This window comes from Oncorhynchus tshawytscha, linkage group LG20 (assembly GCF_018296145.1).
Source record: "Oncorhynchus tshawytscha isolate Ot180627B linkage group LG20, Otsh_v2.0, whole genome shotgun sequence".
NCBI lineage: Eukaryota > Metazoa > Chordata > Actinopteri > Salmoniformes > Salmonidae > Oncorhynchus > Oncorhynchus tshawytscha.
Window position 1 is genome coordinate 39,911,424 of NC_056448.1, and position 18,573 is coordinate 39,929,996.

General features: G+C 43.1%; 1 protein-coding gene across 3 annotated transcripts; it reads left to right on the plus strand.

The window, feature by feature from the left end:
* The first annotated feature begins 10,141 nt into the window (after positions 1 to 10,141).
* Positions 10,142 to 17,624, plus strand: LOC112220002 (SUN domain-containing protein 3-like). 3 transcript variants are annotated; one of them, XM_024381534.2, is made up of 16 exons: positions 10,142 to 10,333; positions 10,624 to 10,732; positions 10,830 to 10,915; positions 11,181 to 11,411; positions 11,716 to 11,787; positions 12,408 to 12,508; positions 12,710 to 12,763; positions 12,849 to 12,902; positions 13,143 to 13,219; positions 13,663 to 13,801; positions 13,885 to 14,007; positions 14,093 to 14,180; positions 14,260 to 14,375; positions 16,770 to 16,940; positions 17,139 to 17,228; positions 17,399 to 17,624. In XM_024381534.2, the coding sequence occupies exons 2-16, from the start codon at positions 10,626 to 10,628 to the stop codon at positions 17,510 to 17,512; spliced, it is 1,623 nt and encodes a 540-aa protein (XP_024237302.1). In that variant the 5' UTR covers positions 10,142 to 10,333; positions 10,624 to 10,625; the 3' UTR covers positions 17,513 to 17,624. The 3 variants fall into 3 exon arrangements, with proteins under 3 accessions (XP_024237302.1, XP_024237303.1, XP_024237304.1); XM_024381535.2 differs by having other exon boundaries at positions 13,146 to 13,219; XM_024381536.2 differs by lacking the exons at positions 10,142 to 10,333; positions 10,624 to 10,732; positions 10,830 to 10,915 and adding an exon at positions 10,970 to 11,061.
* The last annotated feature ends 949 nt before the right edge of the window (positions 17,625 to 18,573 follow it).

Sequence of the window (18,573 nt, forward strand, 5' to 3'; positions counted from 1 at the left end):
AGCTCAAGACCCTGGGTCTCGACCCTGCCTTGTGCAACTGGGTCCTGGACTTTCTGACGGGCGGCCCCAGGTGGTGAAGGTAGGAAACAACATCTCCACCCCACTGATCCTCAACACTGGGGTCCCACAAGGGTGCGTTCTCAGCCCTCTCCTGTACTCCCTGTTCACCCATGACTGCGTGGCCATGCACGCCTCCAACTCAATCATCAAGTTTGCAGATGACACTACAGTGGTAGGCTTGATTTGACAGAGGGTAGTGAGGTCTGCACAACGCATCACCGGGGGCAAACTACCTGCCCTCCAGGACACCTACACCACCCGATGCTACAGGAAGGCCATAAAGATCATCAAGGACATCAACCACCCGAGCCACTGCCTGTTCACCCCGCTGTCATCCAGAAGGCGAGGTCAGTACAGGTGCATCAAAGCTGGGACCGAGAGACTGAAAAACAGCTTCTATCTCAAGGCCATCAGACTGTTAAACAGCCACCACTAACATTGAGTGGCTACTGCCAACACACTGTCAATGACACTGACTACTCCAGCCACTTTAATCATGGGAATTGATGGGAAATGATGTAAATATATCACTAGCCACTTTAAACAATGCTACCTTATATAATGTTACTTACCCTACATTGTTCATCTCATATGCATACGTTGATACTGTACTCTATATCATCGACTGCATCCTTATGTAATACATGTATCACTAGCCACTTTAACTATGCCACTTGGTTTACATACTTATCTCATATGTATATACTGTACTCGATATCATCTACTGTATCTTGCCTATGCTGCTCTGTACCATCACTCATTCATATATCCTTATGTACATATTCTTTATCCCCTTACACTGTGTATAAGACAGTAGTTTTTTTGGAATTGTTAGTTAGATTACTTGCTCGTTATTACTGCATTGTCGGAACTAGAAGCACAAGCATTTCGCTACACTCGCATTAACATCTGCTAACCATGTGTATGTGACAAATAAAATTTGATTTGATTTGATTTGATTACCAACAACGATGAGACGGCCTACATGGAGGAGGTGAGGGCCCTCGGAGTGTGGTGTCAGGAAAATAACCTCACACTCAACGTCAACAAAACAAAGGAAATGATGTACTTCATGAAACAGCAGAGAGAGCAGCCCCCTATCCACATCAACGGGACAGAAGTGGAGAAGGTGGAAAGTTTTAAGTTCCTCTGCGTACACATCACGGACAAACTTAAATGGTCCACCCACACAGACAGCATGGTGAAGAAGGCGCAACAGCGCCTCTTCAACCTCAGGAGGCTGAAGAAATTTGGCTTGTCACCAAAAATACTCACAAACTTTTACAGATGCACAATCGAGAGCATCCTGTCGGGCTGTATCACCGCCTGGTACGGCAACTGCTCTGCCCACAACCGTAAGGCTCTCCAGAGGGTAGTGAGGTCTGCACAACGCATCACCGGGGGCAAACTACCTGCCCTCCAGGACACCTACACCACCCGATGTCACAGGAAGGCCAAAAAGATCATCAAGGACAATAACCACCCGAGCCACTGCCTGTTCACCCCGCTATCATCCAGAAGGCGCGGTCAGTACAGGTGCATCAAAGCTGGGACCAAGAGACTGAAAAACAGCTTCTATCTCAAGGCCATCAGACTGTTAATAAACAGCCATCACTAACATTGAGTGGCTGCTGCCAACATACTGACTCAAATCTCTAGCCACTTTAATAATAAAAAATTGGATGTAATAAATGTATCACTAGTCACTTTAAACAATGCCACTTTATATAATGTTTACATACCCTGCATTATTCATCTCATATGTATATACTATACTCTATACCATCAACTGCATCTTACCTATACCGCACAGCCGTCGCTCATGCATATATTTATATGTACATATTCTTATTTATTCCTTTACACTTGTGTGTATTAGGTAGTTGTTGTGAAATTGTTAGATTACTTGTTAGATATTACTGCATGGTCGGAACTAGAAGCACAAGCATTTCGCTACATTCGCATTAACATCTGCTAACAATGTGTATTTGACCAATAGACTTTGATTTGATTTGAGTTACACATGGAATAAACAAACGCACAGTCAATAACACAACAGAAAAGTATATATACAGAGTGTGCAAATGAAGTAAGATTAGGGAGGTAAGGCAATAAATGATGACCTGGAGCCAGTGGGTTTGGCAACGAAAATATAGCGAGGGCCAGCCAACGAGAGCATACAGGTCGCCGTGGTGGGTAGTGTATGGGGTTTTGGTGACAAAACGGATGGCACTGTGATAGACTTAGACTGCATATTGAGTAGAATGTTGGAGGCTATTTTGCAAATCGCCGAAGTCAAGGATCTGTAGGATAGTCAGTTTGACGAGGGTATGTTTGGCAGCATGAATGAAGGATGCTTTCTTGCGAAATAGGAAGCCTATTCTAGATTTCATTTTGGGTTGGAGATGCATAATATGAGTCTGGAAGGAGAGTTTACAGACAGACACCTATGTATTTGTAGTTGTCCACATATTCTAAGTCAGAACCGTCCAGAGTAGGGGTGCTAGGCGGGCGGGCATCTGCAGGCAGCGATCGGTTGAAGACCATGCATTTAGTTTTACTTGCATTTATGAGCAGTTGGAGGCCACAGAAGGAGTGTTGTATGGCATTGAAGCTCATCTGGAGGTTAGTTAACACAGTATCCAAAGAAGGGCCAGATGTATACAGGATGGTGTCGTCTGTGTAGAGGTGAATCAGAGAATCACCAGCAAGAGCGACATCATTGATGTATACAGAGAAAAGTGTCAGCCCGAGAATTGAACCCTGTGGCACCCCCATAGAGACTGCCAGAGGTCCGGACAACAGGCCCTCCGATTTAACACACTGAACTCTATCTGAGAAGAAGTTGGTGAACCAGGCGAGGCAATCATTTGATAAACCAAGGTCGACGTGCAAACTAAACGACACGTTAAACAAGCACACCCACTGGTCACATGAAACACTGCATCGAATGCGAACTACTGGAATGTCATTTTACACTTATATTCTTACTGTGACAAACAATACACAACTCAGTCTTCCAAAGTATTTTTTTTCTGTTAAGGTTTTGCGTAAATTGCAATAATATTAGTTCACCGCTCAAAGGTTTGGTCCTTGGTTTAAACACAGCACTGGCCCAACGCCTTACATTTCAGACATGAGAGAAAAGTCAATACTGACGTGTATCATACACCAATTTGGGATTAAATCTGGTTGGAAGTCATTTTCTTATTTGCAATGCTGGGATGTTTATGTTTGTGTTATGGAACTTTGGCACCCCCTGGTGGTAGAATCACTAACAGGTTTTTACACAACCAGAGAAGATACAATACATGTTCCCCTCTTTGCAACACACCCCAGGTCAGGTGTTTCCAAACTTGTTTGGCCCACGACTCTATTTTGATATCAGAAAAGTATTGCGACCCCACCATGTAAAAAAACCCAGCAAGTGTTTATTTAATTTTACTTGGGGCAATGACAGTTATAACAAGTCAGTCTGACAGTATTTTTGACAGTATTTCAATCTGAAGGAAAATACATTTAAAAAAATTATGAAATGCAGCCAAGAGGTCATGGGAAGATCAACGTCTAATTTTGATTCACATATGACTGAGTCTTCTAACGGGAATTGAATGTTAAATTTAAAAAAATAACCTTGTCATTAGATTTAGGTTAAGAGTTGGGTAAAAAAAAAAAAAAAAACATTCCTAAAATTCCTTTATAGTGATGACTGTTTGCAAATCCTATCAGTTTCCCACATTGATCGAATGTCATCACATTGAATATTTTTTTTGTAGTGGAAATTTGATTGTTTTAATTTCAATATTAGACGTACATGGAGGACAGCGACAGTGATCATTTATAGATTGAGCTTGATAGTTTAGCTGCATCTGAGTAGAAACCTGATGACAGTGACAGCTTGAGTTCCACATGTTCTCCACAGAAAAGGGATTCAATCAGTTCGTGCCCATTGGTTTTTACTTCCAACCATTCAAAAGTAAGAGCCACATTTGTAGGAAGTTAACAGAAACCGTTTCGTTCGTCCCAACTGCTTTCTCCGGTGACCCCATTTTCAAATTAGGACCCTTTTGTTTGGGTAATGTTGCCCTATAGGGGTGATAGGTTGCCTAGTGGTTAGAGCATTGGGCCAGTAACTGAAAGGTTGCTAGATTGTCACGTCCGTCGTTTGATGGATTGGACAAAGGTGCAGCATGGTAGGCATACAAAATACTAAAACGAACGTAAAAGCTACATGCAGTGCAGAACGCAACTACACACTAACATAGTCAGGATCCCACAACTAAAGGTGAAAAAAAAAGGCTGCCTAAGTATGATCCCCAATCAGAGACAACAATAGACAACTGCCTCTGATTGGGAACCATACCCGGCCAACAAAGAAATAGAAAAACTAGAATGCCCACCCAACTCACACCCCAACCTAACTAAATAGAGAAATAAAAAGGATCTCTAAGGTCAGCGCATGACATAGATTGAATCCCCAAGCTGTTCCTAGGCTGTCATTGTAAATAAGAATTTGTTCTTAACTGATTTGCCAAGTTAAATAATGGTTCAATAAAATAGGGTCCTCTTTTCCCATTCCGGTCCAGTGTAATTTGTATATAGAATGTATTTGTTGTAGTTATGATTGATGTTATCATGTCTTTATAGATATTTTTTTGTTGTTTTACTGCTGGTGACATGTTGCCCCACCTAGTTTTACCCAATTGGAGACCAGCCCATTTTGCGTGCATGTATTACTTATTTAGGACTTTACAGTGATCTTTTATTTAATTAATGTATTTTCTGTGCCTTATTCTAATTTGCATGAATTTCTATGGTTTGCTGTGCCTCTTCATCTTTTTGTGTTTTGTAATTGACGTATTGTAGACTCCTCCCCCTTGGCTGGTCTCCTTGGAGACGGGAGTTAGTCCAGGTCTGCCACATCTGGGCCTGATCAACTAACAAGCTACCTGAGCTCCTTAAAATGGTGGTCAGCTGCTGGAGGAGAATGACTAGCTCCGATCCACTGCTGTCACTATCTTGTGACTTTGATTATCTGAATGTGCCGGTGGACTTCTGTTAAGAACACTTTTGTGATGGGAAATGGCACTCATCCAAGCTCTAGGCCTCAGCCAGAAGAGGTAGTAAAGAGCAGTTTACATTGCTTCTCTGTAGCCAAACACCAGGATCGTTTTTGCAGAGGAAGTCAGCTGGTCACCCCAGCGCTTCATAGTGAGGGATGGAGACACTACTAAAGCTTTGTCGCCAGGGATGGAGAGGTCTTAGATCAGGCAGTATCAGGGAGGCCTTCCTAGATGAATACAGAAATCTAATTTACATAAGTATTCACACCCCTTTGCTATTACAGTCCAAATTGAGCTTGGGTGCATTCAATTTCCTTTGATCATCCTTGAGATGTCGCTACAACTTGATTGGAGTCCGCCTGTGGGCCAATTAAATTGTTTGGACTTGATTAAGAAAGAAACACACCTGTCTATATAAGGTCCCACAGTGGACAGTGCATGTCAGAGCAGTCCAAGCAACTGTCTGTAGATCTCCAAGATAGAATTGTGACTAAGCATATATCTGGGGAAGGGTATTAAACCATTTCAAGAGTGTTGAAAGTTTCCAAGAGCACAGTGGTCTCCATCATTGAGAAATTTAAAAAGTATTTGCATCCCTGCATAGAGCTGGCTGTCCAACCAAATTGAGCAACTGGGCAAGAAGGACCTTGGTCAGAAAGGTGACCAATAACCCAATGACCACTCTGACAGAACTATAGAGTTCCTTGGCTGAGATGGAAGACCCTGCCAGAAGGACAACCGTCACTACAACAATGAAACAATCTGGGCTTTTTGGGAGAGTGGCCAGACGGAAGCCACTCACGACAGCAAGCCTGGAGTTTGCAAAAAGGCACGTGAAAGACTGAGATCATAAGGCAAAAGATTTTGTTGTCTGAGGAGACAAAAATGTAACTGTTTGGCCTGAATGCAAAGAGCTATGTCTGGCGAAAACCAGGCACAGTTCATCACCCGTTTAACACCACCCCTACCGTAAAGCATGGTGGTCGCAGCATAATGCTATGGGGATGCTTTTCAGCATCAGGGACTGGAAGACTGGTAAGGATAGAGGGGACAATGAACCCTAGACCCACTACAATTTGCATACCGCACCAACAGATCCACAGATGATGCAATCTCTATTGCACTCCATACTACCCTCCCACCTAGACAAAAGGAACACCTATGTGAGAATGCTATTCCATGACTACAGCTCAGCGATCAGTCCCCTCAAAGCTCATCACTAAGCTAAGGACCCGGGGACTAAACACCTCCCTCTGCAACTGGATCCTGGACGTCCTGATGGGCCGCCCCCAGGTGGAAAGGGTAGGTAACAATACACCCGCCACACTGATCCTCAACAGGGGGCCCCTCAGGGGTGCGTGCTCAGTCCCCTCCTGTACTCCCTGTTCACTCATGCCTGCACGGCCAGGTACAACTCCAACACCATCATTAAGTTTGCTGATGACACAACAGTGGTAGGCCTGATCACCGACAATGATGAGACAGCCTATAGGGAGGAGGTCAGAGACCTGACAGTGTTATGCAAGGACAACAACCTCTCCCTCAATGTGATCAAGACAAAGGAGATGATTGTAGACTACAGGAAAAATAGGATCGAGCACGCCCCTATTCTCATTGACGGGGCTGTAGTGGAGCAGGTTGAGAGCTTCAAGTTCCTTGGCATCCACATCACCAACAAACTAACATGGTCCAAGCACACCAAGACAGTTGTGAAGAGGGCACGACAAAACCTATTCCCCCTCAGGAGACTGAAAAAATTTGGCATGGGTCCTCAGATTCTCAAAAGGTTTTACAGCTGCACCATCGAGAGCATCCTGACGAGTTGCATCACTGCCTGGTATGGCAACTGCTCGGCCTCCGACCGCAAGGCACTACAGAGGGTAGTGTGTACGGCCCAGTACATCACCGAGGCCAAGCTTCCAGGCGGTGTCAGAGGAAGGACCCCACCCCTACGCTGCTGCTACTCTCTGTTATCATATATGCATAGTCACTTTAATAACCCTACCCACATGTACATATTTACCTCAACTACCTCGACACCGGTGCCCCCGCCCGTTGACACATTGACTCTGAACCGGTACCCCCTGTATATAGCCCGCTATTGTTATTTACTGCTGCTCTTTAATTTATTTATTTTTCTTATCTCTTACTTTTTTTGGGGGGGTGTGGGTGTTTTCTTAAAACTGCATTGTTGGTTAAGGGCTTGTCAGTAAGCATTTCACTGTAAGGTCTACCTACACCTGTTGTATTCGGTGCATGTGACAACATTTGATTTGATTTGAAAGGACCCAAATACAGGCCAATTCTTGATGAGTACCTACTTCAGAGTGAAAACAAACTTAGACTGGGGCGAAAATGTACGTTCCAACAGGACAATGGCCCCAAGCATATAGCCAAAGCAATGCTGCAATGGTTTCGGAACAAGAATGTGAAAGTCCTTGAGTGGCCCAGCAAAAGCCTAAACTTCAATCTCATTGAAAATCTGTTGAAAGGCTTAAAGATTGCTGTTCACCGCCACTCTCCATCCAATTGAACCGAGCTTGAGAAAATCTGCAAGGAAGAATGGGAGAACAAAATTAAAACAAATCCAGATGTGCAAAACTGGTACAGACATACCAAAGATGACTCAAAGCTGTAATCTCTGCAAAAGGTGCTTCTACAAAGAATTGACTCAGGGGTGTGATTATTTATGTAAATAAGATATTTCTATATTTAATTTTCAATAAATTAGCAAAAATGTCTAAACATGTATTCATTTTGCCACTATGAGGTATTGTGTATAAATGGGTAACACAACAAAATGTGGAATAAGTCGAGGGGTATGACTACTTTCTGAAGGCACTGCATATGGTCAGTTTAACAGTGGTGAGAGAGCACATAAGGAGAAATGATGGTGCTGAGAAAGAACACTGTTTTGGTGCAAACACTGATCGTCTCCTCATCACCATGGAAATAGAATTAGAATTGGACATGGATTCAATTTCTATGCTCATCACCTGGTACGATCAACCTGTCAGGTGAAAACAGAGTTCAGAGACCGCCGGGTGATTTCTTTTTGACTGGATGGTCAGGGGCTGGAACATAATTACAAATATGAAAAATACTAAAGGCTGATCCGGGAGGACCATGTACACTGAACAAAAATATAAACGCAACATGTAAAGTGTTGGTCCCATGTTTCACGAGCTGCAATAAAAGATCCCAGAAATGTTCCATACGCACAAAAAGCTTATTTCTCTAAAATGCTGTGCACAAATTTGTTTTCACATTGTTGTGCACATTGTTTACATCCCTGCTATTGAGCATTTCTCCTTTGCCATCCACTTGGCAGGTGTGGAATATCAAGAAGCTGATTATAACAGCATGATCATTACACAGGTGCACTTTGTGCTGGGGACAATAAAAGGCCACTAAAATGTGCAGTTTTGTCACAGAAGACAATGCCACAGATGTCTCAAGATTTGAGGGAATGTGCAATTGGCATGCTGACTGTAGGAATGTCCACTAGAGCTGTTGCCAGATAATTTTATGTTAAGTTCTCTACCATAAGCCGCCTCCAATGTCGTTTTAGAGAATTTGGCAGTACGCCCAACCGGCCTCACAAGCGCAGACCATGTTTATGGCGTCGTGTGGGCGAGCGGTTTGCTGATGTCAAAGTTATGAACGTTGTGCCCCATGGTGGCAGTGGAGTTATGGTATGGGCAGGCATAAGCTATAGACAACGAACACAATTACATTTTATCGATGGATATTTGAATGCACAGAGATACCTTGACGAGATCCTGAGGCCCGTTGTCGTGCCATTTATCCACCACCACCGCCATCACCTCATGTTTCATGTTCCATGTCGAAAGAATTTGTACACATTTCCTGGAAGCTGAAAATGTCCCTGTTCTTCCATGACCTGAATACTCACCAGACATGTCACCCATTGAGCCAGTTTGGGCTCTGGGTCGACCTGTACGACAGCGTGTTCCAGTTCCCGCCAATATTTGGCAACTTCGCACAGTCATTGAAGAGGAGTGGCCACAGGCCACAAGTGCAAGGCCTGATCAACTTTATGTGAAGATGAGTCATGCTGTATGAGGCAAATGGTCACACTTGATACTGACTGGTTTTCTGATCCATGCCCCTACTTTTCATTTGAAGGTATCTGTATTCCCAGTCATGTGGAATCCATAGATTAGGGCCTAATTCATTTATTTCAATTGACTAATTTCCATATATGACCTGTACCTCAGTAAAAATGTTGAAATTGTTGCATGTTGCATTTATATTTTTGTTCAGTATAGAACAGGCAGTAATGAGAGCTCTTAGGTGTTAATGGATAGGGTTCAGCCACCACAGGTCTGTCCGGCAAGACCAGGTCTTGAAAATGTTGTGAAACATCGCAGCACAATTGAAAAATATATGGCAGACGGAAACCAAACAAGGGTGGGTGGTCTATAGTGATAGGTGGGATGGGTCTTGATGTATTCAGAACAGATTTATTCAGATGATGTGTTCACCACAACAAACTCCTTGAGTACTGACTGCTCACAGAAAGTGAGAGTGTAAAAGTGGTTCTATGGAAAGATAGGAGAAAACAATAACCATGAGTATAGGCTTACAAACAATATACAGGCCCGGTAGATAGTGAGGGCATACATGCTAGTAACTAGAATACATATGACATACACAAATAATGCAACAATATCTAATTTCCCTGTCGGACAAGGATTTGCCCTACTTTCAAGAATCCCTGATCTAATCTCTACACATTTTGCTGAGACAAAGAAAGTGTTGCAGTTTTACAGCTAATTTCCTGTAAATAAATGTTTTTATCATGGTTTATGACGTTTTCATATGCTATATGGTGGCTAAATGTCACCATCGTGCGTGAAATATACAGACATACAACAAATAAGAGCAATGTGGCGATATTTTATTTATTGATTTGTATTAGGGAACGAAATAATCGAATGGATTTTGGAGACCGATGCACGTGATGAAAGCTGTCAATCAAAATAAGTTTGGCGAGGAGTCCTGATTGTGACGTAAACTGCGACCCCCATTCTATTTCTAGGGTTCCATAGACGCAACATTCTAAACGCGCTGGAAATTCCAGTGTTTTCCACACACTGGCTCATTAGCAAAGTTACATTTTCTGCTGCTACATCTGAGTTTAAAGATTGCAATAATTACTGTATGAATTGGCTAACAAGACTCGGGTAAGTAGAAGGCAACATTTGATTCAAAAAGCACGGTTTTAGTCGGGGTTATTCGACGTGTCATCTATGCTGATTTAAACTAAAAAATGCGAGAAAAGTTTCCACGATGAATACTCAATCAGAAGAGAAATTGGTAAAAACTTGCTGTACGACTCAATGTTTGCCACAGGTTGACACTTGTCCAGTTTTGTGCTTTAAGTAAGATGACGTTGCCCATGACAACACTGACCAAAGGTGGGTTTAGTTTAGGCCTGGCATTTGAAATCAATCTCTCTTTATTTTTCTCACAGTCATGTCTAGAAGAAGTGCAAGGCTTCTTAATGGAGGGTACTATGACCAGTCCTCTGACGATGAATCCTCTGGCTCCATTGTCTCCTACAAGGAAAGCCCTGTGCCTAGGTGTGTGAGTGAGAGAGTATCACAGTGTGTGCTATGATGCTTAGTGCACTTAACTGTGTGTATCAAATCAAAATGTATGTGTGTCTGTCTCTCTCAGGGTATTCAACAAGAGGAAAATGAGAACTGGGGGCCATAAGGGAATCCAAAATCCAAATCGGCCAATCAACGGCGATGAATTAATTGGTATTGCTCACATCACTTCCTGCCTGCGCTAGGGGTTGTCCAGATTGATAAACCCTATCTAGTCCCTTGTTCTGTCTTGCCAACTCCATGACAACGATCATATGAGTTGTGACAGCACAGGATTAAGTCCCTAGTCCCTAGCCTGGGTTAGACACTTTTGTAGATTGGAAATACTATGCAATAATATGCTATGTATTCCTAAAGTTCTACCTCGCTCACCCTCTCCATCTTGTTCTCTCCCTCCCTCCCTCTTCCCCTCTGTCAGGCATGGTGCCAACTGTGAGGGCTGTCCAGAGAAGGCAGACCTTCCTGTCTCCTGCTGTGGTCCCTGTTCCTGTGACCCCCGCTACCTCTGTGGCCCTGCAGCCCAGCATGAGCTCCTCCAGCATTGGCTTCACCAGAATTGACAGCTCAGGCTACTGCTCTGATTCTGAGGAGCCACTGAGGGCTAAGCCATGCTCCAGCGGGATAGGCACTAGGGCCAGCGCTAGCTGCAGTGAGTTCAGTGTGTCTATGAGAGACAACATTAGCTTGGCATTTGCATGTCTCTATATGCTTGTAAAAATAAGAAGAGAAAAAAAGCCTTGTTTGTTATCATTAGCTTAGCATCAGTGTGTCTCCAATATTACATTTACTGTAAGGGCTTTTTTAATTTAAGTGTGTCTGCTTGTAGTTTGTTAGCATTAGCTAATCTCATGTCTTGTGGCTGGCTTGTGTGCATTAGCTTAGCGTTAGCTCGTTATTTTGCTTTTGCCTTGTTTGTTAGCATTAGCATTATCTTTGGCACTGTGTCCCTGTAGGCTGGTCATGTTTCCCGAATGGTTTCCCATCCTGGTTTGTCATCTTCCTCCTGCCTGTTCTCCTGACCTTCCGTGAGTGTGACGTCACATTAAAATCAAATTAAATCACATTTTATTGGTCACATACACATGGTTAGCAGATGTTATTGGGAGTGTAGTGAAATGCTTGTGCTTCTAGTTCTGGCAGTGCAGTAATATCTATCAAGTAATCTAACTATTCCACAACAACTACCTAATACACACAAATCTAAGGGGATGGATTAAGAATATATACAAATATATGGATGTGCGATGACCAAGCGGCATAGGCATGATGTTATAAAAATACAGTATATACATATGGGATGAGTAATGCAAGATATGTAAACATTATTAAAGTGACTAGTGATCTATTTATTAAAGTGGCCAATGATTTCAAGTCTGTATGTAGGCAGCAGCATCTCTGTGTTAGTGACAACTGTTTAACAGTCTGATGGCCTTGAGATAGAAGCTGTTTTTCAGTCTCTCGGTCCCAGCTTTGATGCACCTGTACTGACCATGCCTTCTGGATGGTAGTGGGGTGAACAGGCAGTTGCTCGGATGGTTGTTGTCCTTGATGATCTTTTTGGCCCACACATTCATGTTCACACGTCTAAATATCGTCCTATGCACCTGTCCTCTGTGTGACCTGTACCACAATGTCTTCCCTGCAGTATTTGTCTTTCCAATCGTGTTCCCCACCATGAACCTCAACATTCCAATGAACCGCCCGACTCAACCTGACTCTCCACTCGACCTGACTCCAAAGGCTACGGTAGGACCTCTTGTTTTTCTGGTGACGTCTCACATGGCACTCTATACAGTGCCCCACTTATGTGGACTCTGGTCAAAGGAAGTGCGCTACGTAGGGAATAGTGCCATTTGGTACAGACTGTTATCTATGTTTTGATTGGGTGAATGCTGAAAGCTATGCATGGGCAACACTCTTGTTGACTAGTTAAAACTCTTTCTACAGTATGGAAGTCCTATCATGGATTCAGCTCTCAAAAACAAAATGGACACCATCCAGGTACAAAACAGAGCGGGAGGGCTGGGTGGAGAGAATGCACAAAATGTTTGTACATTCATTTACCTGACTTGTGCTTGTCTTGCAGAGAGAGATTGAGATCCTTAAACAGAAAGCACACCAGCACCAAGGCATTTCCCAGGTGAGAATACTCTACCTATCCCTTTGTAATGACATACCAAGATTTTAAAAAAAAGTTTAAAACGCAGGTCTGGCGATGTATTTTGTCTGATTCTTTCTTTCGGATGAGAGTGGAAGTACCAGGGATTATTTTCTATTTTTCTTTGTGTAGTATTGACAGTTTGTCATTTGAGAAGTGGTATCAATAATTGCCCTTCTGGAATGAACAAACGCATTCAATTGAATAAATTGTGTCCACCAGCAGATGGTACAAAGACTGAATATAGACATGAGGGGAGTAAGGAGCGAGATTAACAACGTCAGAGAGAAAGTGAACAGGTGAGTGTGGACCAGTCTTGAAACAACCTATATAGCTCCCAGCCCATTTACAGTGCCTTGCGAAAGTATTCGGGCCCCCTTGAACTTTGCGACCTTTTGCCACATTTCAGGCTTCAAACATAAAGATATAAAACTGTATTTTTTTTGTGAAGAATCAACAACCAAGTGGGACACAATCATGAAGTGGAACGACATTTATTGGATATTTTTTTTTTTTTTAACAAATCAAAAACGGAAAAATTGGGCGTGCAAAATTATTCAAAAGGCACGCCCAATTGAATGGCAAAAGGTCGCAAAGTTCAAGGGGGCCAAAGACTTTCGCAAGGCACTGTAAAAAAAAAAAAAAGAAAGTTATGTTGTCTTCTATTCTAGACGACAAATATCTGATTCTCACAAAGTAGAAAATACATTTTATTTTTGTGTTTCATTCTATTCTATTGTAGTGTCTCTATTTCTGTCTCTGCTGCCGGAGAGCGTCTTGCCCAGGACGCTGCAGAGTTCAGCAGCAAGATGTCTGATTTCCAAGAGGAACAATCCATTACCACACAGCTGGTCAGAGCCCTGGAGGACACCAGTGATACGGTAACACGCACGTACACGCAGGCACATGTGCATACACACACACACACACTTCTCCTAATGTGCGTGATCTCTGTGTTCTCTAGCTGCAGCAACAGGTGACCTTCATTCAAAACCATCCTCCCCCTGCTCCCACACCAGAAAACATACACATGACGCCTGCCTTTAAAGAGGCCATGGAGAAATGGCTGAGTGACCGACTGGCCCAGGTGGGTTGATTTGATTTATTTTCTGGTAAAATAAGCAGATGTCAACTTTTAAAAACGCATCATCGTGTGTGATTGTGTCTCGCAGAATGAGAGATGGGACGTGAAACAGTTGATAAAGGATTGCAGTCGTCCATTGGCGGACCGACTGCCTGACTTTGCCTTGGAGTCTCAAGGTTTGTGACATCATCACTGTACTTCAGCATATTCTTTGTATCTGTCACAGAAATATTCACAGCACGTGTGTGTGTGTAGGTGGCAGTATTGTAACAAGCAGATGCTCTGAGACGTATCAGACCCGTTCGGCCTGCGTGAGCTTCCTGGGGATTCCCCTGTGGTATCCTGCAGAGACCCCCCGGACTGTCATCCAGGTTAGTACCTCTCTCTCCCTCTGTGTCATCCAGGAACCTATATCTCTCTTTCTGAAGTCTGTCGTTGTGACCACCATGTTTTAAATACAGGTTAACCCTTCTCCTATAATTGTCTGCCTGCAGAAGTCTTAACATGATACAAAAATCCCCATCAAAACCCGTCTGTTTTACCTTGAGACGTTTTTTTTGTATGGGTTGTCTCAATCCACCACATCCACCGATATACGGTTTGGCCTACAGAATATTATGATGAGACTCTCATGAACACAATGGTGTTCTGTTTTGCTCTACGTCCCCCACGAGCATCATGGGACTTGCGCATGTAATCGAAACCACAAATGCTGATGCTCCAGATACTCAACTAGTCTAAAGAAGGCCAGTTTTATTGCTTCTTTCATCAGAACAACAGTTTTCAGCTGTGCTAACATAATTAAAGGGTTTTCTAATGATCAATTAGCCTTTTAAAATTATAAACTTGGATTAACTAACACAACGTGCCATTGTAACACAGGAGTGATGGTTGCTGATAATGGGCCTATGTAGATATTCAATAACAAAATCAGCCGTTTCCAGCTACAATAGTAATTTACAACATTAACAATGTCTGCACTGTATTTCTGATAAATTTGATATTATTTTCGATGGACAACAAAATTAGCTGATCAATTTTTATTTTAATGAACAAAAAATGTGCTTTCATCAAGGACATTTATAAGTGACCCCAAACTTTTGAATGGTAGTGTGGATGCCTTCAAATTAGTGGATTCTGCTATTTCAGCCACACGTTGCTGACAGGTGTATAAAATTGAGTACACAGCTGTGCAATCTCCATAGACAAACATTGGCAGTAAAATGGACTTACTGAAGAGCTCAGTGACTGTCATGGGATGCCACCTTTACAACAAGTAGTTAAGTCAAAATTCTGCCCTGCTAAAGCTTCCCCGGTCAACTATAAGTGTTGTTATTGTGAAGTGGAAACATCTAGGAGCAACAACGGCTCAACCGTGAAGTGGTTGCCCACACAAACTCACAGAACGGGACCACCAGTGCTGAAGCGCGTACCGAGGTCCAACTGCCTCTGGAAGAACTGTTTGTCAGGAGCTTCATGAAATGGGTGAAATGGCTGAGCAGCCGCACACAAGCCTAAGATACCATGCGCAATGCCAAGCGTTGGCTTGGTGGTGTAAAGTGGTGTAAAACTGACCACCATTGGACTCTGGCGCAGTGGAAAGGAGTTATTTTAGAGTGATTAATCATGCTTCACTATCTGGCAGTCCGATGGCCTAATCTGGGTTTGGCGGGTGCCAGTAGAACACTACCTACCACAATGCATAGTGCCAACTGTGAAGTTTGGTGGAGGAATAATGGTCTGGGGCAGTTTTTCGCGGTTCGGGCTAGGCCCCTTAGTTCCAGTGAAGGAAAATCTTAACGCTACAGCATACAATGAATGACATTCTAGGCAATTCTGTGCTTCTGACTTGGTGGCAACAGTTTGGGGAAGGCTCTTTTCACCATGACAATGCCCCGATGCACAAAGCGATATCCATACAGACATTTGTTGATCGATTTGGTGTGGAATAGCTTGACTGGTCTGCACAGAACCCTGACCTTAACCCCATCGAACACCTTTGGGATGAATTGGAACGCTGACTGCGAGCCAGGCCTAATCGCTTAACATCCGTGCCCGACCTCACTAATATTCTTGTGGCTGAATGGAACAAGTCCCTGCAGACATGTACCAACTTCTAGTGGAAAACCTTCCCGGAAGAGTGGAGGCTGTTATAGCATAAAAGGGGGACCAACTCCATATTAATGCCCATGATATTTTTTTTATGAGATGTTGATGAGCAGGTGTCCACATACTTTTGGTCATTTAGTTTAGTGCCTAAAGTAAGGGGTTTAACTACATGTAGAAACATATATTTAATAAAAATTATGTTTGATCTTTTTTTTCTTCTCAGATATAGGACAAACACTTCAGAACAAACTTCCTTTAGATTTTATTTGGGGGTGGGGGGAAATGTCTGTTCCATGTAGTGAATCTGTTATACAATCTATTTCTATGGGCTAATATCAGTAATGCCAAATTCAATGTTTCATCAAATTGTTTTATGTTTTGAAAATTAAAAATCAAATAGCTAAATGATCCTTGGTATGACAATCTTAAAACAATTCCATATGTACAAAATAAAAAATGTCTTGTAACCCTGCACAAGCAGACCTGATTCAGCTGATCATATAACCCTCAATAGGTTGAATGAGGGGTTTGTCCAGGGCTATAATGAAACAGTGTACTGTTGGGGGTACTGGAGGACCAGGGTTGGGGGTACTGGAGGACCAGGGTTGGGAAATGCTGCTCTAGAGTTAAAGATCGATCATCTTTCATCTCCTCAGGGCCAGCAGGTGCTGCCTGGCAAGTGTTGGCCATTTCCTGGGGCCCAGGGCACTATGACCATTGCCCTGTCTCACCCCATCCACGTGACCCACGTCTCTTTGGAGCACCTCTCCACTGCAGTCTCCCCTAATGGGCGCATCGACAGCGCCCCCAAGGACTTTGCCGTCTACGTGAGTTACCTCTGACCCCAGTGCCTGTATTCACAGTGTCTCTGAGTAGGGGGTGGCTCTTTTCTTCCCTGGTCAGCACTCCTACTCTGAGACTGTTTCCTTTTTTGTACCACAGAATTTGCACAGGGATGTTTTAGTGCTATGTTGAATACCTTTTAATTGACTCCCTCACACGTCTCTCACATTCTTTCTGTGTAGGGAATGTCTACTGTCGGCGAAGAGGGATCACTGCTCGGAATGTTTACATATGACCAGGCTGGAGATCCCCTACAGACGTTCGAATTGCCTGTGAGTCAAATGCTGACAAACTATTAGAGATACTCATAGTAAAGATGCAGGCTAATGAGACAGGTAGATAATACCTTTTGGGGCTAATGTGTATGCAAAACAATGGGTTGAGTAAGACTTCTCAAAATTAAATATGCTTGGACCTCTCTCGCTCTCCCCCCCTCCCTCAGAACCCTACTGCAGTGTATCGGTATGTGGAGCTCCATGTCCTCAGCAACTGGGGTCACCAGGACTACACCTGTGTGTACCGCTTCCGGGTTCACGGCAAGATGTCTTTCTTTTGAGGGCGATCGGCTATCCATCTCAAACCCTGTGTTTGTGTGTGTCCACCTAACCCCAGAATTTTCATTATACTGGAGCATATATTTAGCCTCTAAATAAAATCTCTATTGGGCAGTGTTTGTATGGGTTTGGTCACAGTTCCAACTTGAGTGTAATGATGGTGGCCATATTGTATTCCCAATAGATTTGAATTACACCAGAATAGTTGTAAATGTCATAAGTGTAGTACACAATTCTAAAAGATGTATCTTATTTGCAAAACTCATATTTACAGATGATTAAACCCCCATCAAATGCTATTATGACAGCCATATTGGATTTGGAGAAAACTCCAGGGTGTCCCCCAAGGGCCGGTAACCCTCCATGCCCTGAAATACCCTAAGGAGTCCTTTGACTGAGATAAAAACATCACTTTTCTGTTTCTGCAGCTGGACCCTTTGTTTTCCTTAGCCAATTACAGTAGGGTTTCTAAAACTTGGGGGGGCCTGGTTCCACGTTTTGTTTTTCTGCCCTAGCACTACACAGCTGATTCAAATAGTCAACGCTTGTTGATGAGTTGGTTATTTGAATCTGCTGTGTAGTGCTAGGGCAAAAACCAACTTCATTGGCTGATCCCTCCTGGTGACCCTGTTGGAGGGATCAGCCAATATTAAAGAAGAAAATTGACTACATCAAAATGGAGATTCCCTCAATGGCTCTGGCCATGCTGTAACAGGTGCTATAATGGCACAGATACAAAGAGGAGTGCCCGATCTCCATGGTTGTGGTCTCCCTACAGCAAGGCTCTATGCAACATGGCAGTGTTGCCATTGTTAATAAAAGTTTTTATTAGAATGCCAAAATAAACATGTCTCCAGCCCAACCATACCACACCCTCAAACAGTAAATATGTGTTTACATTGTACCTTTGATCACATGGTATTTGTGAAGTTCATGCAGTTATCCCCATAATGCAACACACTTTGAAAGGCAATCAAACAATATTTTTTACATGACCATACATTTCATAAATGGGAGACATTAGAGATGTGAAAAAACATTGTGTTTTGTAACTTCTACCTTG

Excerpts from the sequence above, each read along its gene's own strand:
- LOC112220002 (XM_024381534.2), top strand. The coding sequence starts at position 10,626 with ATGTCTAGAAGAAGTGCAAGGCTTCTTAATGGAGGGTACTATGACCAG. Across the intron at positions 10,733-10,829 it reads AAGGAAAGCCCTGTGCCTAG|GGTATTCAACAAGAGGAAAA; the intron begins GTGTGTGAGTGA and ends TGTCTCTCTCAG. Across the intron at positions 12,764-12,848 it reads ACAAAATGGACACCATCCAG|AGAGAGATTGAGATCCTTAA; the intron begins GTACAAAACAGA and ends CTTGTCTTGCAG.